Source organism: Ovis canadensis, chromosome 1, assembly GCF_042477335.2.
Source record: "Ovis canadensis isolate MfBH-ARS-UI-01 breed Bighorn chromosome 1, ARS-UI_OviCan_v2, whole genome shotgun sequence".
Taxonomy (NCBI): Eukaryota; Metazoa; Chordata; class Mammalia; order Artiodactyla; family Bovidae; genus Ovis; species Ovis canadensis.
Window position 1 is genome coordinate 194962823 of NC_091245.1, and position 23248 is coordinate 194986070.

The following is a 23248-nucleotide window of genomic DNA, read 5'->3' on the forward strand; positions in this document are numbered from 1 at the left end:
CTGGAAAAACCATAGCCTTGACTAGAAGGACCTTTGTTGGCAAAGTAATGTTTCTGCTTCTTAATATGCTGTCTAGGTTGCTCATAACTTTCCTTCCAAGGAGTAAGCATCTTTTAATTTCATGGCTGCAATAACTATCCGCAGTGATTTTGGAGCCCAAACAAATAAAATCAGGCACTGTTTCCACTGTTTCCCCATCTATTTCCCATGAAGTGATGGGACCAGATGCCATGATCTTCGTTTTCTGAATGTTGAGCTTTAAGCCAACATTTTCACTCTCCTCTTTCACTTTCATCAAGAGGCTCTTAAGTTCTTCACTTTCTGCCATAAGGGTGGTATCATCTGCATATCTGAGGTTATTGATATTTCTCCCAGCAACCTTGATTCAGCTTGTGCATCTTCCAGCTCAGCATTTCTCATGATGTACTCTGCATATATGTTAAATAAGCAAGGTGACAATATATACCCTTGACGTACTCCTTTTCCTATTTGGAACCATTCTGTTGTTCCGTGTCCAGTTCTAACTGTTGCTTCCTGACCTGCATATAGGTTTCTCAAGAGGCAGGTCAGGTGGTCTGGTATTCCCATCTCTTTCAGAATTTTCCAGTTTGCTCAAATTCATGTCCATTGAGTCGGTGATGCTATCTAACCACCTCATCCTCTGCTGTCCTCTTCTCCTCCAGCCTTTAATCTTTTCCAGCATCAGGATCTTTTCCAAGAAGTCAGCTCTTCACATCAGGTGGCCAAAGTATTAGAGCTTTAGCATCAGTCCTTCCAAAGAATATTTAAGGTTGATTTTCTTTAGAATTGACTGATCTGATCTCTTTGCAGTCCAAGGGACTCTCAAGAGTCTTCACCACCACCACAGTTCGAAAACATCAATTCTTCAGCGGTCAGACTTATGGTCCAACTCTCACATCCGTACATGACAAAAACCCTAGTTTTGACTATATGAACCTCTGTCGGCAAAGTGATGTCTCTGCTTTTTAATATGCAGTCTAGGTTTGTCATAGCTTTTCTTCCAAGAAGCAAACATCAGTTAATTTCATGGCTGTAGTCACTGTCTGCAGGGATTTTGGAGCTCAAGAAAATAAAAGCTGTCACTGCTTCCAACTTTTTTCCCTTCTATTTGCCATGAAGTGATGGGATCAGAAGCCAAGATCTTAGTTTTCTGAATGCTGAGTTTTAAGCCAGCTTTTTCACTCTCCTATTTCACCCTCCTCAAGCAGCTCTAGTTCCTCTTCACCTTCTGCCATTAGAGTAGTTTATCATCTGCATACATGAGACTGTTATTTCACCTGGCAATCTTGATTCCAGCTTGTGATTCATCCAGCCCTGCATTTCGCATGATGTACTCTGCATATAAGTTAAATAAGCAGGATGACAACATTCCTTGATGTACTCTTTCCCCAGTTTTGGATCAGTCTGTTGTTCCATGTCCAGTCCTAACTGTTGCTTCTTGACCTGCACACAGGTTTTGCAGGAGGCAGGTAAGGTGGTCTGGTATTCCCATCTCTTGAAGAATTATCCAGTTTGTTGTGACCCACACAAAGGCTTTAACGTAGTCAATGAAGCAGAGATGTTTTTCTGAAATTCTTTTGCTTTTTCTATGAGCCAATGTACGCTGGCAATTTGATCTTTGGTTCCTCTGCCTTTTCTAAACTCAGCTGTATATCTGGAAGTTCTTGGTTTACATACTGTTGAAGTCTAGCTTGAAGGATTTTGAGCATTATCTTGCTAGCATGTGAAATGAGTGCAATTGTGCGGCAGTCTGAACATTCTTTGGCATTGTCCTTTTTTGGGATTGGAATGAAAACTGACCTTTTCTAGTCCTATGGCCATTGCTGACTTTTCCAAATTTCCTGGCATACTGAGTGTAGCACTTTCACAGCATCATCTTTTAGGATTTGAAATAGCTCAGCTGGAATTCCACCAGCTCCACTAGCTTTGCTTATAGTGATGCTTCCTAAGGCCCACTTGACTTCACACTCCAGGATATCTGGCTCTAGGTGAATAACCACATCATCATGGTTATCCTGGTCATTAAGACCTTTTTTGTATAGTTCTGTGTATTCTTGCCACCTGTTCTACTCTCTTCTCCTTCTGTTGGGTCCTTATCATTTCTGTCCTTTACTGTGCCCATCTTTGCATGAGATGTTTCCTTGATATCTCCAATTTTCTTGAAGAGAGCTCTAGTCTTTCCTCTTCTATTGTTTCCCTCTATTTTGCACTGTTCAAAGAGGAAGGCCTCATCTCTCCTTGCTAGTCTCTAGAGCCGTGCATACAGCTGAATCTATCTTTCCGTTTCTGCCTTGCTTTTCACTTCCCTTCTTTCCTCAGCTATTTGTAAAGCCTCCTCAGACAACCACTTTGCTTATAGTTACTGTTTCTTGTACAGTGTTACAAACCTCTGTCCTTAATTCTTCAGGGACTCTACCAGATTTAATCCCTTGAATCTACTCGTCACCTCTACTGTATAATCATAAAGAATTTCTTTTTAATCTACCTAAATTAAGTCTCTTTTATCACAGAGTCACACTATACTTTTTGATCTACAACCTGCTTTCAATCATTTAATAACACATAGGAGATACAGAAACTTTATTTTTATGCCTGCTACTTTATATTGCATTAAGTGGCTATACAATAACATGTTTATCCAGTTTTTCACTGATAATCATTTAGATTGTTTTGTTTTTTACTAATATTACAAGTAATATTGTAATGAACATACATATATTTTTAATATATACTAATAGTTTGTGAGAGTCCATCCATGACATATACTGGATCAAAGGGTATGAATATTTACTGGCAAGCTATCTTTAAAAATTGTTATACCACAGTATTCTCCTACCAACAGTATGAGAGTTCCTGTTTCCTCATATTGAATCCTTGACAGTCAAGTTAGTGAAAAATATTCTGTTCATTTTTTTTAAGTTATATTGACCATCTCTTCAAAGGTTTATTGGCCTGTTTAAATTTCTTTTCCTCCAAACTGCCCATTCCTATCCTTTGGTCACTTTCCTATTGAATTTGGCCTTTTTCTTCTTACTGACCTATAAGAGGCTTCCTGAGTTAAAAAGGTTAGAAATTCATTCCTTTTTTTATATATGATGGAATTTCTTCCCAGTGTATCATTTCTTATTTCTTCATTGTATCTTTCAAGATATAGAAATTCTACAATCAAAGTTCAAACAATCAAACTCTGCGAAGTCCACAAAGAAATTCTACAGAGTCAGTGACCTTTTCTTTGAATTTTTCAAGATTTTCCTTGTTGTCATGTTTAGAAAAGCTTTCACTCTATCCAAAAGTGATTTAAAAGTTTATTTTTATGGGTTTCTTTTTTTAACCTTTGAATCTTTGATCCATTTGAAATGTACTGTATCATCAGGAACAGGATTACCATAGACTAAAAGTATCCTTTTCCAAATTCACAGGTTGAAATTCTAACCCCAAATGTGACAGTATTAACAAATGGGGCCTTTGGGAAGTGATTATGTCTCCAGAGTAGGACTTTTGTGAATAGCTTTAGTGCTCGTACAAAAGAAATCTCAGAGAGCTTCTTCACACCTTCTTTGGTGACGTGGACACAACAAGAAAATGGTCACTGATGAACCAGAAAGTGAGCTCTCACTACACAGTGAATCTATTAGTGATCTGATCTTGGACTTCCCATTCTCCAGAATTGTAAAAAACAGATCTGTGTTATTGATAAGCCACTCAGTCTATGGCATCCTGTTTGAGCAGACAAAAAGAATGTGGATGCCCCCTCTGTTGGAATTTCTCTATCAATCAGGCAGTTTCTCCTACTCTTGCATTTTGCTACCTTTCAAATACTCTTCTCCTTACAATCTCTAAAAGTAATTGCTCTTATTTTACAGTGGATTTGTTTTTATAAAAATGACACATGCTCATTATTTTTAAAAAGTAACAGAAAAGTACTAAGAAGAAAAAATATCCCCATCACCCATAATCATTAATATTACACAAACATTTCCAAACATCTCACTAGGCATATGTTCAAAGTAAAAGAAAGATATACCAAAGTCAAAAAAGGTATAACTAAATGGAATACTAATTAAATTAATATTATGATACTAATTAATAATTTAAAAAATAGCATTAATTCTTATTTTATTACATCAGAAGACATAGAAGAAAAACAATCACATGGCTACATATTAAGTGACAATGGGAATCTTGCAAGAGTTAGATCAGTTATCAATGGTTAAAAAAATAAAAAGGCAAGAAAGAAAAGTGGATAGATGCTTTCTAAGACAAAAATTTTTACTTTAAGAGAATAAGAAAGTAAAGCCCAGGTAGAAATTGATCAATCTCAAATACTTTTTGCAAAAGTAACTCTTCAAGACAGTCCTGCAGAAGTGAACACAAAGTGAAAGAGACAAGATCATGATGCACGCCATTTTGTCTGAAAAAATTAGGGCACTGTGTAAAAATACTTTAAGTTTTTGTGTAAGACAAAATATTTTCATGATTTTCATTTTTTCAAGTTATATTCCAATAAAAACTTTTGTTTGCATTTGTTTAAATTCAAGTCAGCAGATTCTCTTCCACTGGGTAAAACATGTGAGGTGAATTAAATGATCCAACTCTCCTCAGTCCCAAACACTGTGCCCCTAAGAGTCTAAAGTAGGAACTGAAATAAGCGATCAAGTTAAAGGTCACTTAAGCATGTTTTCTGTCCAAACGAAGCATAAATGGATGGCTAACACGGGAACATGCTTTCCTTCTTTCCCTCAAAAGAAAAGAAATCAAATCTCCAAATATGCCAAGCTTATTATTTTTTAAGTCTTATAACTGTCATCCACCAGTGTATTTCAAAACTGTTTGCATTTTCAGATTAACATCTTCAGGTATTCTGTCCTCTCTGCAAAACAGTACTTGCCTTCAACTGACCTTAGCTCACAGATTCTTCTCTTTGTCGATCAAATCTAGGACTTGATGGACATATCTCAACTTCCCCTTACTAAGTCCACCCATGAATGGGTACAGATTTCAAACACCACTACAGCATTTTCCATGTGCAAAGCCCTATACAACATTTTGTAACCGTATTTGCTTCTCCTCTACATTCCTAATTAATAAGGTCTGATATTTGCAGTCTGAAGGGTATTATTTTCCTATTAATTTTAGATACCTTAACTATGTCCATAATATACCTTTCAGGAGATGCAGAACCCAGCAATGCAAAAAGCATTCTAGGTACCAGTGCCTCACAATTTTATAAAAGTTAAAATGTTTCCAATACTATTCTTAATGGAATTCAATGCATAGTTCATCTTTCAGACTAAAATCTATATGGAAATTAACTTCCAGCATGCAGAACTGTCCATTTATTTAACCTTAATGCACATTTACTTTTAGTCTCCTATAAAATTAGACAAATCAACTTCAAGAACTCTATGCTTTATAATTATAGCTGAGCACCATACATGAGACAGTAGAAAAATAAAGTTATTAAATAAGAAGCCAATTCTCTTAAAATTTCACATGGTTCTTAAAATTCTTTATACAATAAATGTGAAACAGAAACTATATTACTGATTAACATTTTAAACATCTGTCTGAAATGGACTAAGGTAAGTACAAACGATATATCTAATAAAGGGAACAGAAACTGAAATTATCTAAGAGAAAATGACAAAAACAATAAAAAAGGAAAATAAAGACACACTGGTAACATAACACTAGAATTTCTAACCAAAGAGAAAAATACAAGGACATACTACAGTTCATAAGGAGAACTGTGAAATGGGTATTATGATGTCCAAAATCAGAAGGTAGACTTGCCCAAATTAGCCACATAAACTGGGTCAAGTTATTTATTTTTGTCTGGATCACAATTTCTTCATCTTTTAGATGAAGGGGGTGGGGTTGGGGAGGAGATGTTCTCTGATTCTTCTGGCTCTAAAATTCTATAGTTCTATGTTCTGTCATATAAGAGGAAACTGAGAATTTCTCTATTTCATTAACAAAGGGCTGTGTGGTTGCTGCCTACCAATACTTTTCCCTGATTCAATTTTCCAGGCACTTCTCCAGCAGTAATTAGAAGATACTAGAATCAAAGTCAGTCAGACAACCACCTTCAAATGACTAATGTGCCTCAGACAGAATCCTCATTACAAAATGCTTCACATCTCTGTTATACCATATATAACTCCACCAGCAATAAAAGATCACAACAAAAAAGAACATTACTAAAATAGTTATGAAAACTCAAAGAAATACAATTTTTAACTTCAAAAGCAATAGAGAAATCAATGCTGTCCTTAAGCTTTATTGATCAGTCTCTAGTGAGATTTAACAATGCAATCCTTCAAGCCAATAGAGAATCCTAGGGATAAATGTAACAACTGCTGTTTGAAAAAAAAATACCAGAGCAAAACTACCTTTTCAAAGTAGTTTCTATCTAATTATCCCAGAAAGGAGGGATACTGATGTTTACCATGCAGAGTATTCTTTAACAGTCTAAAGACTTTAAGTAATACTAAGACTAATAAGGCTAAAATAACACTAATAAGACTAAAGTAATACTTTAATAGTCAAGTATTTCATACTTTGAACCATTTACATTTTAAGACAGGAGTACCAGAAATTCTGAGGTTTCTCTTCAAAAATATTTTTAATCCCATTTTTTTCATACCATAATAAATGATACTCCCACAAAATATCCATTTTAATAAAATGAAAAAACTTAGGAGCCCTAATTAATTGATCACTGAAAACAGCTTAAGGACAATTTTTTATCTTACCTCTACACTAGGGCTAAGGCTGCTTGGCAGTGTTTCTGAAGTTACAGTAGTGCTTGGAAGGCTGGAAATTTCCCAAGTATTTACAGGCTGTATTGGTTCAGACTGCTTTGAATGATCTATACATTTTGGATTATCCAGTAAGGTCACTTCATAAAATTCTTGAATATCTAGAGGTGAGGAAAGGAAAAGAAAAATTCAAAAGTAATTTGTATTTTCTAATTAAACTATGCATTGCTAAAACAATATAACTCAAAAGCAAAACTTTTACTCAAATTAGTAAAATAAATCCAATCTTATAATGTACTTAAACAGTGAGTATTTTATTTCATTACAGTTGTATCAGAACCTGCAGGGCACAGTGTAAAAGTCACAGGCTTTTTATACTTCATAGTCAGTGCTGAGTTCAAATCCCTACTTCATCACCCTACTATCACCTGTACAGGCAAGTTACTTAACCTCTGATAACTTGCCTCTTATTACTGTGAACTGTTACAAGGATTCATGTAATGCATGTAAAGTGCACACTGGCACATAAGCAGCTCCTCAAGATAGAAGTTAATATCATTATTTTGAATTCTGCAGAAATAAGTCATTACTGATATTTTATAAATTTGTATCACCAATATCCAGGTTTGGAATATAAACCACTCAAGTGGTTTAACTGCCCTAGTAACCAAAGTTATGACAAAAAAAGAATAATACTTTAATACAAAATCAAAGGATTATGAAATATTTTTAGATACCCTCACATTCAAATAGTTAAAAATGGTAAGTTAAAATATTCTGTTATTTTAGAAACAATCAGTTAAAAGTATGACAAAACATTAAAAGAAATGATAAATGTACTTATAGAAACATAGAATAATTTGGAAGATTAAGTTACTCTGTTATCAACTAGAATGACATGAATTTAGTATATTAACATTGGTTATACTGCTCAGAAACTCTGAATGGTAGTTATATAATGTTTAAGTACACCACTACTAGTTTTTTATTTATCTTCTGGTATAATTTTGAGTTGATATTTTTTAAAGGAGGGAAATTATTATTTAACAGCTAAGATGGGCTATTATCTTATATAGAACCAAAGTCAATAACTGTAAATTTGCTAAGCTGAGTCCGACTCTTTTGCAACCCCATGGACTGTAGCTTTCCAGGCTCCTCTTGCCAGGGATCTCCCATGCAGGAATACAGGAGTGAGGTGCCATTTCCTTCTCCAGTGGATCTTCCCGACCCAGGGATCAAACCCGCATCTCTTGCATTGGCAGGTGGATTCTTTACCACTGAGCCACCAGAGACATCCATAAATAACACTTAGAAAGGATAACTTTTATTTGTTTCTTAACATGATGAAAACATTAGTATCTCCTTTAAAAAACATCAAAAGACATTGGTTTTGATAATCAATGGAACTGTAGAACTTTCTAGGTAAAAGGTTAATAAAAATTAAAGTCTGACAGTGAGGATAATATCAACCTATTTCACAAGATGTTAATATTACTGTGGAAAACTGTATGTAAAAGCATTTTATAAACCATGAATCACTATGTCAACTCTTCACATAAGCATCATGGAAGAGTCAAACCTCAAATTCAGAGTTAGCTAAAAAAGATTCTTATCAAACAAAAATTTTTAACCTGAATCCAAATCAAGTCTCTAGAACCAACTTCTAGTTCAAAGAAAATACAAGGGACAGAGGAACATGTTAAATGATATCAGAAAAGCAAAGAACAAAACTGATTCAGATGAAGACATTCTACAAGACACTGGCCTGGTATCTTTCAGTGTCATGAAAGAGAAAATAAATTGTTTAAAATTAAGGATTTTTCTGTATAAAGGAAATAAAAAAGACACAGCAACTAACTGCAATGTCAAAGCCTTAACTGGTGTGTATGTGTGTTTGGGGAAGGTTGGGGAGGGTGAACTATAAAAGACATTGTGACAATAATTAGAGAAAGTTAAATACAGACTATTTTCCAGAATATATTAGAGAAAAAGTTTTTTTTTTATAAGATAAACATGTGTGCAAGAGTATGTATATACTTGTGTAGCAAAACATATATTTCCATATATGTAGGAGATATCTTATTTATGTAGAAGATAAGTACTCATAGATCTACCTACCTATCTAGAGAAAGATTTTCAACCTCCTCCACAAAAACAAAACAAACAAAACACTCTTAGCATAGTATTACGCCCCCTAAGAGCACTAAATAATTGTTGAGCAATTGGTCAGTTACCAGTCTCAAGATAAATAACCTGAGTCAGTACATAAAATTTGTGTATTTTCCAATACTGTAAATGAAGTTTCAGATTTTAAATTTCTATGTGACCTTTTATTCTGTAATTAACAGAAATACTGATATACTGCCTTTTAATAAAATCTTTTAAAATTTTAGACCAGTTTTGTCCAAAATAACTTTCTGCAATGATAAATGTTCTATCGCAGCACTGTTTATAATAGCCAGGACATGGAAGCAACCTAGATGTACATCAGCAGACAAATGGATAAGAAAGCTGTGGTACATATACACAATGGAGTATTACTCAGCCATTAAAAAGAATACATTTGAATCCATTCTAATGAGGTGGATGAAACTGGAGCCGATTAAAAAGAGTGAAGTAAGCCAGAAAGAAAAACACCAATACAGTATATTAACACATATATACGGAATTTAGAAAGATGGTAATGATAACCCTGTATGCAAGACAGCAAAAGAGACACAGATGTAAAGAACAGACTTTTGGACTCAGAGGGAGAGGGAGAGGGTGGCATGACTTGGGAGAATGGCATTGAAACATGTATACTATCATGTAAGAAATGAATCACTAGTCTAGGTTTGACACAGGATATAGGATACTTGGGGCTGGTGCACTGGGATGACCCAGAGAGATGATATGGGGAGGGTGGTGGGAGAGGGGTTCAGGGTTGGGAACTCATGTACACCTGTGGTGGATTTATGTCAATGTATGGCAAAACCAATACAGTATTGTAAAGTAAAAAAATAAACTAAAATAAAATAAATAAATTATAAAAAAAAGTTCTATAGCTTACTACCCAATACAGTAGCCATACGGCTCTTGGGCATTTAAAATGTGATTAGTGTGACTGAGGAACTGAATTTATAATTTTATTTAGGTTTAATTAAATACCCACTTACTCCTTGGAAGGAAAGTTATGACCAACCTAGAGAGCATATTAACAAGCAGAGACATTACTTTGCCAACAAAGGTCCGTCTAGTCAAGGCTATGGTTTTTCCAGTCATCATGTATGGATATGAGAGTTGGACTGTGAAAAAGCTGAGCACCAAAGAATTGATGCTTTTGAACTGTGGTGTTGGAGAAGACTCTTGAGAGTCCCCTGGACTGCAAGGAGATTCAACCAGTCCATCCTAAAGGAGACCAGTCCTGAGTGTTCACTGGAAGGACTGATGCTGAAGCTGAAACTCCAATACTTTGGCCACCTCATGCAGAGAGCTGACTCATTGGAAAAGACCCTGATGCTGGGAGGGATTGGGGGGCAGGAGTAGGGGACGACAGAGGATGAGATGGCTGGATGGCATCACCAACTCGATGGACACGAGTCTGGGTAAACTCCAGGAGTTGGTGATGGACAGGGAGGCCTGGCATGCTGCGATTCATGGGGTCGCCAAGAGTTGGACATGACTGAGCAACTGAACTGAAGTCGAATACCCACAAGTGGCTAGTGGCTACAGTATAGGACAACAGAAATCTAAACTAATTATATAATTCAGTGCTCTGTGTATGCTCAGTCACTCAGGTGTGTCCAGCTCTTTGCGGCCCCATGAACTATAGCCCACCAGGCTCCTCTGCCCATGGAATTCTCCCAGGCAAGAATACTGGAGTGGGCTGCCATTCCCTACTCCTACAGGTGATCTTCCTGATTCAGGGATCAAACCTGTGTCTCCTATGTCTCCTGCACTGGCAGGCAGATTCTTTACCACTGGTGCTACCTGTGGGTGGGTGGGTTAGTCGCTCAGTGGTGTCCAACTCTTTGCAACCCCATGAACTGTAGCCTGTCAGGCTCCTCTATCCATGGGAATGGAGTGGATTGCCATTCCCTTCTCCAAAGGATCTTCCTGACCCAGGGATCGAAACAAGGTCTCCTGCACTGCAGGCAGATTCTTTACCATCTGAGCGACCCTGTGTTGTACATTAAATCTTTGTATCTTAAATATTTTATACCTAGTAATTTATCTCTATTAATCTGCTACTCTGTCTTGCCTCTCTCCCCACTGGCTAGCTGCTAGTCCATTCTCTGTATCTGTGAGTCTGTTTTTATTTTATTATATTGATTCATTTATTTCATTTTCTTAGATTTATAAGTGAAAACAAACATCTCTTACTTCGATGTTATGGCTGAACAGCTTGGGCTGCATGTGGGGTTGGACAGAACTGGGTGGGACTTCTGGCTCAGTTTCTGGAAAGTCAGCTAAAAAAAAACTGACGATCCCCTCAGTTCACAGGGAGACCAGCCTTCCAACCTGGTATTCCCTCCTGCCCCCTCTCACCCAAGGTTCCCAGAGGGGAGTCAGGCCCCGCCACTGCATCCTGGTGTAGCCACCTGGGAAGCCCATAATATAACTCAGAGTAAACGTTTAATGGTCAAGGAATAAAGAGTTTCCTAGATGAATTTTTCAAAAGTTCACTTGCAACTTGCTTTTATCAATCGAAATGCCTCCTTTCTAGGTCTTACATTAAGCTATCAAACAGTCCTAATTTGCTGAATCTGAGCTCCTATGGACGAGAGAACCAAATATCCACATTATTGGCTATAACATACTTAAGAAATACAAGCTGAGTAAACATCCATCAGGATGGCTATTATTAACAAAACAGTCACTGTTGGTGGGAACATAAATAATGCAGTCACTATAGAAAACAGTGTATGTTTTCCACATACACTGTGGAATGTATATGGTGGTTTCTCAAAATATTAAAACACAGACTCATCATCTGATCCCGCAATTCCACTTATGAGTATACCCAAAAGAACCGAAAGTAAGGACTCAAACAGATATTTATATACCCATGTTCATAGCAGCATTATTAACAATAACCAAAAGGTGAAGACAACCTAAATGTTCATCAACAGATGAATGGTTAATAAATGAAATGTGGTATATAGAAACAATGTATTATTATTCACCCTTTAAAAGGAATAAAATTCTGATTACATCTACCACATAGATAAATGAATCTTGAAGAGATATGATGCTAAGTAGGGTAAGTCAAACACAAAAGGACAAATATTGTATAATTCCATTTCTATGAGAAACTTAGAATAGTCAAGTACACAGAGATAGAAAGAAAATGTATTCCCACAGACTGGGAAAAGAAGAGAATGTGGAGTTACTGTTTAACAGGGAAAGAAGTTCAGTTTGGGGACTTCTCTGGTGGTCCAGTGGTTAAGAATTTACTTGCCAATGCAGGGGACACTGATGCAAGATTCCACATGCTGCAAGACAACTCAGCCTATGCGCCACAACTACTGAGTCAGCACTCCAGGGCCCGAGATCCACAACTAATGAGCTCATGTGCTGCAACTACTGAGGCCTGCGTGCCTTAAAGCCCGTGCTCTGCAACAAGAGAAGCCACTGCAATGAGAAGCTCGTGCACCACAACAAAAAGTAGCCCCTGCTCACTGCAACTAGAGAAAGCCCAGCAAAGCGATGAAGATCCAGGACAGCCATAAATAAACGAATAAATTTTTTTAAAAAAAAAAGGAAATTCAATTTGAGATAGTAAAAACATTCCAGACATGGATAGTGGCGAAAGCAACAGAACAGTGTGAAATTACTCAATGTCACTGAACTGCACACTTAAAAATGGTAAATTTTATGTGATATATATATAATACTTTATCACAATAAAAAATAAGTTGAATGAGATTCTAGGGGGGTTTAAATGAATAAAGTATATGGGATATACTATGTGGGCCTTAGGAAGTATCACTACGAACAAAGCTAGTGGAGGTGATGGAATTCCAGTTGAGTTATTTCAAATCCTAAAAGATGATGCTGTGAAAGTGCTGCACTCAATATGTCAGCAAATGTGGAAAACTCAGCAGTGGCCACAGGACTGGAAAAGGTCAGTTTTCATTCCAATCCCTAAGAAAGGCAAAGCCAAAGAATGCTCAAACTACCACACAATTGCACTCATCTCACACGCTAGTAAACTAATGCTCAAAATTCTCCAAGCCAGGCTTCAGCAATATGTGAACTGTGAAATTCCAGATGTTCAAGCTGGTTTAAGAAAAGGCAGAGGAACCAGAGATCAAATCGCCAACATCCACTGGATCATGGAAAAAGCAAGAGTTCCAGAAAAACATCTATTTCTGCTTTATTGACTACGTCAAACCCTTTGACTGTGTGGATCACAAGAAACTGTGGAAAATTCTGAAAGAGATGGGAATACCAGACCACCTGACCTGCCTCTTGAGAAACCTGTATGTAGGTCAGGAAGCAACGGTTAGAACTGGACATGGAACAACAGACTGGTTCCAAATAGGAAAGGGAGTACAACAAGGCTATATATTGTCACCCTGCTTATTTAACTTACATGCAGAGTATATCATGAGAAACGACAAGCTGGAGGAAGCACAAGCTGGAATCAAGATTGGTGGGAGAAATATGAATAACCTCAGATATGCAGATGATAGCACCCTTATGGCAGAAAGTGAAGAGGAACTAAAAAGCCTCTTGATGAAAGTGAAAGAGGAAAGTGAAAAAGTTGGCTTAAAGCACAACATTCAGAAAACGAAGATCATGGCATCCGTCCCATCATTTCATGGGAAATAGATGGGGAAACAGTGGCTGACTTTATTTCTGGGGGCTCCAAAATCATTGCAGATGGTGACTGCAGCCATGAAATTAAAAGACGCTTACCCCCTGGAAGGAAAGTTATGACCAACCTAGACAGTGTATTAAAAAGCAGAGACATTACTTTGCCAACAAAGATCCATCTAGTCAAGGCTATGGTTTTTCCAGTAGTCATGTATGGATGTGAGAGTTGGACTATAAAGAAAGCTGAGCACTGACGAATTGATGCTTTTGAACTGTGGTGTTGGAGAATACTCTTGAGAGTCCCTTGGACTGCAAGGAGATCCAACCAGTCCATTCTATAGATCAGTCCCAGGTGTTCATTGGAAGGACTGATGTTGAAGCTGAAACTCCAATACTTTGGCCACCTGATGCGAAGAGCTGACTCATTTGAAAAGACCCTGATGTTGGGAAGGATTGAGGGAAGGAGGAGAAGGGGACAACAGAGGATGAGATGGTTGGATGGCATCACCAACTCGATGGACATGAGTTTCGGTAAACTCCCGTAATTTGTGATGGACAGGGAGGTCTGGCATGCTGCGGTTCATGGGGTTGCAAGGAGTTGGATATGACTGAGCGACTGAACTCAACTGATAACATCTATTTCAGCTATTTTGTTCTTTGCTTCTTACTAGGGTCAGGAGAACTAATACTGTCAGATAAGACCCAATTTAAAAAGAGATTGTTACCATACCTGGCTAACTAAAACCATAAGCAAAAGTACTGACATATTTGTTAACGTATGTATGTTGCTACTGCTGCTGCTAAGTCACTTCAGTCATGTCCGACTCTATGAGACCCCATAGACGCCAGCCCACCAGGCTCCCCCGTCCCTGGGATTCTCCAGGCAAGAACACTGGAGTGGGTTGCCATTTCCTTCTCCAATGCATGTAAGTGAAAATTGAAAGCGAAGTCGCTCAGTCATGTCCAACTCTTAGCGGCCCCATGGACTACAGCCCACCAGGCTCCTCTGTCCATGGTATTTTCCAGGCAAGAGTACTGCAGTGGGGTGCCACTGCCTTCTCCATAATATATATAGGTATAGTATGGTGATATTTTTGAAATGATAGGTTGTTACAGTTATTATCACTTTCCTTAAAATATATATATACACACACACATTACATCTTAATTCTTGACTCATATTCCATCTTGACTAACATTACAGTTTATTCACTTTATTTCATTTGTCCACCACACTTCATCTTCAGGGTATCCCAAGACAACAGAAGTGAGCAAGTAATAATACATCTTCAGAAACTAGTTCTCAATTACAATTCCTTCAGTAGTATCTGTGAAGCTTTTTCAAAGGTGACCTAAACAAAAAAGGCACCCCCTGGAAAAACTGCACACACAAATTAAGCTTTTCTTAGGAGTTTCAAGTATCAATATTTTATATTTCCCATGCAGTCTCTGTTTTTCAGTGAATCTACATTGTATACGTCGGAAGAGAGTTATCATCACTGACTGTAACCATAAAGATTCAGAAAAAATTAGATTATCATCATGACAAGTAAATATTTCTACAAAGTAACATTCTAGGATTCAAAATATGTCCTACTTTTTCCTTTAGAGTTTTCTAAACTAGAGAGTATAACATGGAGTAAACCATAAGGTATGTAGTCTAAAGTAAAACAAGTTAATATACAAATATAAGACAAAAACAAACAAGGTAAATTCTAGTATAATCCCAATCTCTATTTCCTAAAAGTCTATTCAACATGCCAATGTCTGAAAATCCAAGTTATTCTTAAAAGATCAACTTCATGAAAATAAAGAATTAATGAGTTTACTCTGAACACTTAACACATTCAGCCAATCAATATTAACAGAGTGTATATACTTTTGAAGTAAAACAAGAGAATTAAAAGATGAACAATAATGTCTTTGGGAGACTGAGATAATTGAGGAAAAATTTATACAACACCTAAATCTTTCCTATTTAAAGCACCTACAAAGGTAGATTTCTATAAAAATTTGATAACTGTATTTTAAATCATAGTAAATCATTTACTATTAAAGTGTAAAGAAAATGGGAGAATGTGGTGGTAGTTAAAATGACTGCCATTAAATAGACAAGAGTGATCCCATACTCATCTGAAAATACACATAGCTCACTCAGCTATATACCAGACATATCATTAAAATGTCTGATGTATTTTATCATCCTTGAAAAAGATTATTTCCTTTGAAAATAATGATGCACTAAAGCAGGCAAGAAGAGAAAACACAAAAATACAAAAATATTAAAACTTGTATTAGAGGAAAACTAGCCTTTAGTTGACTCACAGTTGAAAATACTGATTCTGTGGATCCTACAGATCAGTCTTATCACACTCTATTACTCATTTTCCATTTGTAGTTTGCATGTGCTTTCACTGTTTTGGACCAAACTAGTTCCCCAGTTCCTGAACAAAGACCTAAATTATAAGATCACAAAACTATACCACATACAACAGAAAAACTCTCAAATATTAAACTTAAATACAAGTAATTAGTCTAACAGTACTGAGATGAATCATTTCTACCTGTTATAAAACTTTGTCTATTTAGAAATCTCTAAGATACATATACTTCAGAAGTCTTCAAATCTAAGTAAAAATTTATTATTTTCTTGCTAAAATTTAAAGTTTGCAAACACTAGGAGTAAGGGAAGTACAGAAGTTCAGAAATACCCTCAAAGGAACTTGAGGAAAAGTTTTCTAGCTTCTAGTTACAATTTGTTGTTGTTTAGTTGCTGAGTCGTGTCCAACTCTTTCTGAAACCATAGACTGCAGCATGTTAGGCTCCTCTGTCATCCACTATCTCCCAGAGACTGCTCAGATTCATGTTCTTTGAGTCAATGATGCTATATTACCATCGCCTCCTCTGCTGCCCTACTCCTTTTGCCTTCAATCTTTCAATATAATATAGGTGACATCTCTAATCTATGAGTAATATTCTAGTTAATGGAAAAAATATTAAGAAAAACACCTTAACAGGTATGACTTCTCTGGTGGCCCACTGGCTAAGACTCCCAGCTCCCACTGCAGGGCTGCGTGCATACATGCTCAGTTGTGTCCAACTCTTTGCAACCCTATGGACTGTACCCCACCAGGCTCCTCTGTCCATGGAGTTTTTCGGGTAAGAATACTGGAGTGGGTTGTCAATGCAGGGGAGTAGGTTCAATCCCTGGTCAAGGAACTAAACATCACAAGCTGCAACTAAGGAATTTGCATGCCACAACTGAGAGATCCCACATGCCATAACTAAAGATTGCTCCTGCCACAATGAAGATCAAAGATCCCACATGCCACACCTAACACCTGAAGCAGCCAAATAAATATTTTTTTAAAATAAACCTTAACAGATACTTTGGCAAAGAAGACACACAGATGGCAAATAGGCATATGAAAAGATATTCCACCATATATCATCAGGGATATGGACATTAAAACAAGGTATCACTGTACATCTATTAGAAAGGTCAAAACACAGAACACGGACAACAACTACTGCTGGCAAAAAATGAAACAACAGGAATTCTCATTCACTACCAGTAGGGATACAAAATGATACAGCCACTTTGGAAAGCTGTTTGGTGGTTTCTTACAAAACTAAACACACTCTTACCACATAATCCAGCAATCATATTCGTCAATATTTATCCAAATGAGATGAAAACTTATATCCACAGAAAGACCTGCACACAGATGTTTATAGCAACTTTATTCATGACTGCCAAAAGCTGGAAGCAACCCAAACACCCTTGGATAGGTGAATGAATAAACTGCAGTACGTCCAGACAACAGAATATCATTCAACACTTAAAAAATTAAAAACAACAACAGAAAACACCCATGTATGTGGAGGAACCTTAAATGAATACTACTAAGTGGAAGAAGCCAATGTAAAAAGGCTATATGCTGTATATGCCAATGTAAAAAGGCTATATGCATATATTCCAATTTTATGCCATTCTGGAAAACATCACAATACAGAGAGTAAAAATATCAGTGATTGCCAGGGGTTGGAGATGAGAGAGGTGAATAGGCAGAGTACAGAGGATTTTTAGGACAGTAAAACTATCCTGTATAGTGTCATGGATATACGTAAGTATCTGTCTACAATGGTAGACACAGGTCATCACACATTTGTCCAAACCTACAGACTATACAAACCCAAGAGTGAATACTAAGGTCAAACTATGGACTTTGGGTGATAATAATGTGCTCATGCAGGTTCATCAACTGTGGCAAATGCACCACTCTCATGGGAGATGCCAAATATGAGAGAGTCTATGCATGTGTGAGGGCAGGTACCTTCTTCTCAATTTTGCTGTGAATCTAAAATTGCTCTAAAAAATAAAGTCTTTAAAAACTTAAAATAGATATGCGCTATCAAGTCATGAAAAGACATGGAGAAACCTTATCTTTGATAAGCAAAATGCATATTGCTATGTGAAAGAAATCAATACGAAAAGGCCACACACTTGAGATTTTAACTATATAACATTCTGGAAAAGGCGTAACTATACAGACAATAAAAAGATAACTGGTTCCCAGGGATTTAGGAGGAGAGAGAAAGAGAAGAACAGGTGGAGCAAGAGACAGCAGAAAGATCAGTGGTTGCCAGGGGTTTGGTGAGAAGGGCAGAGGGATAAATATGTGGAACACAGATTTCTAGGGGAGTGAAACTATCCTGGATGATACTGTAACAGTGAATACATTTGTCAAAGCAACAAATGTATATGTCAAGTTTATCAATGTTTTGACACAAAGAGCAAATCTTAATATAAACTATGGACTTTAGTTAATTTAATACTGGCTTATCAACTGTAACAAATATACCACACCAATAAAAATGTCAATGATATGAGAAATGGGAGTGTGCAAGGGTAAGAATATGGAAACTGTGCTTTCCACTCAATTTTTCTATAAACCTAAAAATGCTGAAAAAGTCTAATAATTTTTTAAATGTTTAAGGGAGAATAAATAACAAATTTATATTAAAAAACAAGCAATCTCATACTTCAATTCAAAATAATTTACAAATGTATTAAAATTTTAAATGTTGAAAAAAGAAGTCATGACAGAATTTGAATACAGTAAATATTTTTATAATCTTAGGGCTAAGAAAGTCTGTCTAAGCATAATACCAAGGGTAATTTTTTAAAAATTACTTTAAAAACAAATGACAATGCACTAAAAACAAATGCAATTTGCAAGGCCAGGTAGCATTGATATCTCGAATGGACATTTTATACCTCTAAGGAAAAAAATGGAAAAAAAGAGTGGTGAGGGGCACATGACATGAACAAATAAATCATAGAAATTAACAACGATATAAGAAAATTCTTACATCATTGGTTATTTATCCAAAATAAAACATCAAAATGACTACAGGTGTCTTCTACAGATCAGAATAGAAAATACTAAGAAGATAATACTTTGATGTGCTTAAGGGATAGTAAATTTGTCATTCTTCCACATATCTAAAAAATTAAATTAATATAACATTTTTGACAGTGATTAAACAAACAAAAAAAAAATCACATCAAAAGCCTTTTAAAATTGCACATCCCCTTTACCAAGCAGTTCAATTCTAGGAACTTATCCAAAGAATATATCAAGGATATAGGATGAAGAACATATACAAAAGCAATGTTGTCTATAATTCAGAAAAATTATATATCTAAATGCTCGTGGGAAATTGTAACTACAGAAAAATCTATACAGTGCAACAGTCTTTAAACAGCACAACCGATTGATACGGAAAGGTACATAATGATAAACTTTGTGGGATAAAGATAGTTAAAATGTACAGCACAGAGAAGTCACACAGTATACACTTAAGCAAATTCAACCACAGTACCTCTTTTCACCAAAAATAGGGAAATTCTTCCTATTAGTCCAGTAAGCAAATGCCAGCAAATAAAAACTGAGAAGAGAGAAGACTGATCCCTCAGGTAGACTCCATTATCATAGCATCTCTCTATATTTCACTGTGCTGAATGTGATTCTAGAATTATGTGCTTTTAATACTAAAGGTCATTTAAACACAAGTCAACTACTTCATCTGCTGCCCAACTGAAGGAATTATTTCTCTCCGCTAGAGAGAAAAACAGTGGAACTGTAGTTAATGAGAAACAATTCCTGAAGAATTTTTAAGGATAATTTTAATCTGATAATATTTTTCATTTTATATAACAATTTTAAGTATCAATTCCCATTGAATTGTAGCATCAATTATACCATGTTTTATTTGGAGCTTCCCAGGTGGCTCAAGTGGTAAAGAATTCGCCTGCCAATGCAGGAGACCAGGGTTCAATTCCTGGGTTGAGAAGATCCCTGGAGGAGGAAATGGCAACCCACTCCTGTATTCTTGCCTGGACAATTCCACCAAAACCACAGGTGACAAAAGAAAGAATACTGGAATTTCCATGGACAGAGAAGCCTCGTGGGTTACAGTCCATGGGGTCATAAAAAGTTAGATGCAACTGAGCACCATGTTCTACACACAAAATTTGTATACAGGACTTTGTTTTGCAAAATGAAAGAGTGTATATATACACAAGAATAACATTCTAGAAGGATCTTTACCCTATGGAAGAAGTAGATTATCTCTGTTGTAAGAATTCTCCTGCTTATAATATTTTATATTAAGTACACGTATCTGACTATAAATGCTTATGAATTCCACTCTGGAGGGTTAGACAAAAGACAACTAGACAGCTAATGTACAATGAAATACAATCCAATCATTTCAGAGAGAAAAATTTTACCAGTTAATTGATTAAAAGCAAGCACAATGTTTTTGTAAACTAAAATATCCAACATTCAAACCTACTCAGGCACAGATTACTCTGCTTTTGACTAAACCAACATACATTTAAAAACTCATTTTGAAAAAAATAAAATAAAAAAATAAAAACTCATTTTGATTTCCAAAGAAGGAAGTACATACAATTTTAAACCATGTATTATAATTTGTTGTTTCACACACTAGAAAGAGAAAAAAGGTCAAGCCAATATCCAAAATAAATTATTCCAACACTTTAAATATGATATGACTAACAGTCATAGTATATTCCTTAAAACAAGGTATGTATCAAAAGGAACCAGAACTTCTCAAAGAAATGGTTGATTCTAAGGCTGGGGCAGGTTATACACAAGATGAACCTAGAACATCATGTTATGCCAAAAACTACAGAAGTGCTTAAAAAAAATGAGGGAAGGCCATAAAGACATTACGGCCAAGCTAGAGAAGACTTACACTAGGTAAATCTGAGACAATCTGAACACCCAAATCATTAAGGATGATAATAAGTGATCAACCACTGAAAGAAATATGATAGCTAGATAGGTAGGTAGGTAGGTAGGTAGGTAGATAAATGGAAGAGGAGTGCTCTTAATTATAGTAAAATACCAAGCAGCACTTTTCTGTAGTTAACTGGAAACTATAGAAAAGTGCTGCTATATTTAAAAAAAACTCTACTACAATCTTTCAACTGTCATTTTCAACACAGTAAAAACTGATTCAGGCAAGCATCATCAGTGGATGCTAAGCCTAGGTGGAAATGTCTCTAAAGAGCAGGGAGACTACAAGGTGTTAAAGTGTCCCCTCCATATACTGCTTATAAACTGCAAAGGGGAAAAAAGTAACTACAGACTACAGCAATCAGACAATGCCTTAACAGGGTGATTAAAATTAACATTAAATGAAGGGCAGAAGACATCATGTACCTATCCGGATGTACAGAAACACAGAGAATACATAACCTGAGTTTAATCACAAGCAAATATTAGCAAACTTACAACAGGAAACTTTATATAAAAAAATAAGAGCAGGGGGAACTATACTCTTCAAATATGTTAATGTCATAAAAGACACAGGCTGTGGAAATGTGCACAGATTAAAGAAGACTAAAGAGGAACCAGAGATCAAATTGCCAACATCTGCTGGATCTTAGAAAATGCAAGAGAATTCCAGAAAATCGTCTAATTCTGCTTCAATTGATTACACTAAAGCCTTTAACTGTGTGGATCACACAAACTGTGGAAAGTTTTTCAAAAGATGGGAATACCACACCACCTTACCTGTCTCCTGCGAAACCTGTATGCAGGTCAAGAAGCAACACAACCGAACATGGAACAATTGATTCAAAATTGGGAAAGTGAAAGTGTAGTCGCTCAGTCGTGTCTGACTCTTTGCGACCACATGGACTGCAGCCTACTGTAGCCATGGGATTTTCCAGGCAAGAGTACTAGAGTGGGTTGCCATTTCCTTCTTCAGGGGATCTTCCCAACTCAGGGACCGAACCCAGGTCTCCTGCATTGCAGGCAGATGCTTTAGCATCTGAGCCACCAGGGAAGCCCCAAAATTGGGAAAGGAGTATGTCAAGGCTGTATATTGTCACCCTGCTTATTTAATTTATATGCAGAGTACATCACGCAAAATGCAGGGCTGGATGAAGCACAAGCTGGAATATCAAGCACAAGCTGGAGAAATATCAATAACGTCAGATAACCAGATGACACCACCCTTATGGCAGAAAGCAAAGAGGAACTAAAGGACCTCTGGATGAGGTGAAAGAGGAGACTGAAAAAGCTGGTTTAAAATTCAAACATTCAAAAAAACTAAGATCATGGCATCTGGTCCCATCACTTCATGGCAAACAGATAGGGGAAACAATGGAAACAGTGAGAGACTATTTTGGGGGGGGCTCCAAAATCACTGCAGATGGTGACTGCAGCCATGAAATTAAAAGACGCTTGCTCCTTGGAAGAAAAGCTATGACCAATCTAGACAGCATATTAAAAAGCAGAGACATTACTTTGCCAACAAAGGTCCATCTAGTCAAAGCTATGGTTTTTCCAGTAGTCGTGTATGAATGTGAGAGTTGGGCCATAAAGAAGGCTGAGCATTGAAGAATTGATACTTTTGAACTGTGGTGTTGGAGAAGACTCTTGAGAGTCCCTTGGACTTCAGGGAGACTAAACCAGTCAATCTTAAAGGAAATCAACCCTGAATATTCATTAGAAGGACTGATGCTGAAGCTGAAGCACCAGTACTCTAGCCAACTGATGCAAAGAGCTGGAGCATCAGAAAAGACCCTGATGCTGGGAAAGGCTGAAGGCAGAAGAGGATGACAGAGGACAAGATGGTTGGGTGGCATCACTGACTGAATGGACAGTCAGTTTCAGCAAGCTCTGGGAGATGGTGAAGAACAGGGGACAGGAAGGACAGGGAAGCTTGGCGTGCTGCAGTCCATGGGGCCACAAAGAGTTGGACATGACACAGCAACTGACAGCAACAATAAAGAGACTTGACAACTAAATGCAATACCTGGATAGTATATCAGAAAAATTATTGGAAAAGGAAAATTTTAATATGAAAAAAACTTTCCCTACATAGATAAAATAACCAGGGCTAGAAGAAATATTTAAAGATGCTTTTACAGCTCTCTGTGATTGCAAGGTTCTAAAGAAATTCAACCAGCTTCTGCTTTTTCATAGTATTGCCTCAAAGCAAGAGTAACAAATAAGTAACAACCCAATTCAATCAAAACCACCAACCAGAAAGTTAATAAAATTTTCCTCCAATTCCATGAAGTTGTAACCAATAGTCTGATCCATATTCTGTTATAA

The 23248-nt window shown here is 36.6% G+C and overlaps 1 protein-coding gene across 12 annotated transcripts in view; it reads right to left on the reverse strand.

The window, feature by feature from the left end:
- DLG1 (discs large MAGUK scaffold protein 1) overlaps positions 1–23248 on the reverse strand; it is a 267898-nt gene that overhangs the window by 238874 nt on the left and 5776 nt on the right. For all 12 annotated transcript variants that reach the window (XM_069556571.1, XM_069556594.1, XM_069556591.1 and 9 more), the window contains exon 4: positions 6777–6943. In XM_069556571.1, coding sequence (XP_069412672.1) covers positions 6777–6943 — 167 coding nt within the window. The remainder of the gene's footprint in view (positions 1–6776; positions 6944–23248) is intronic.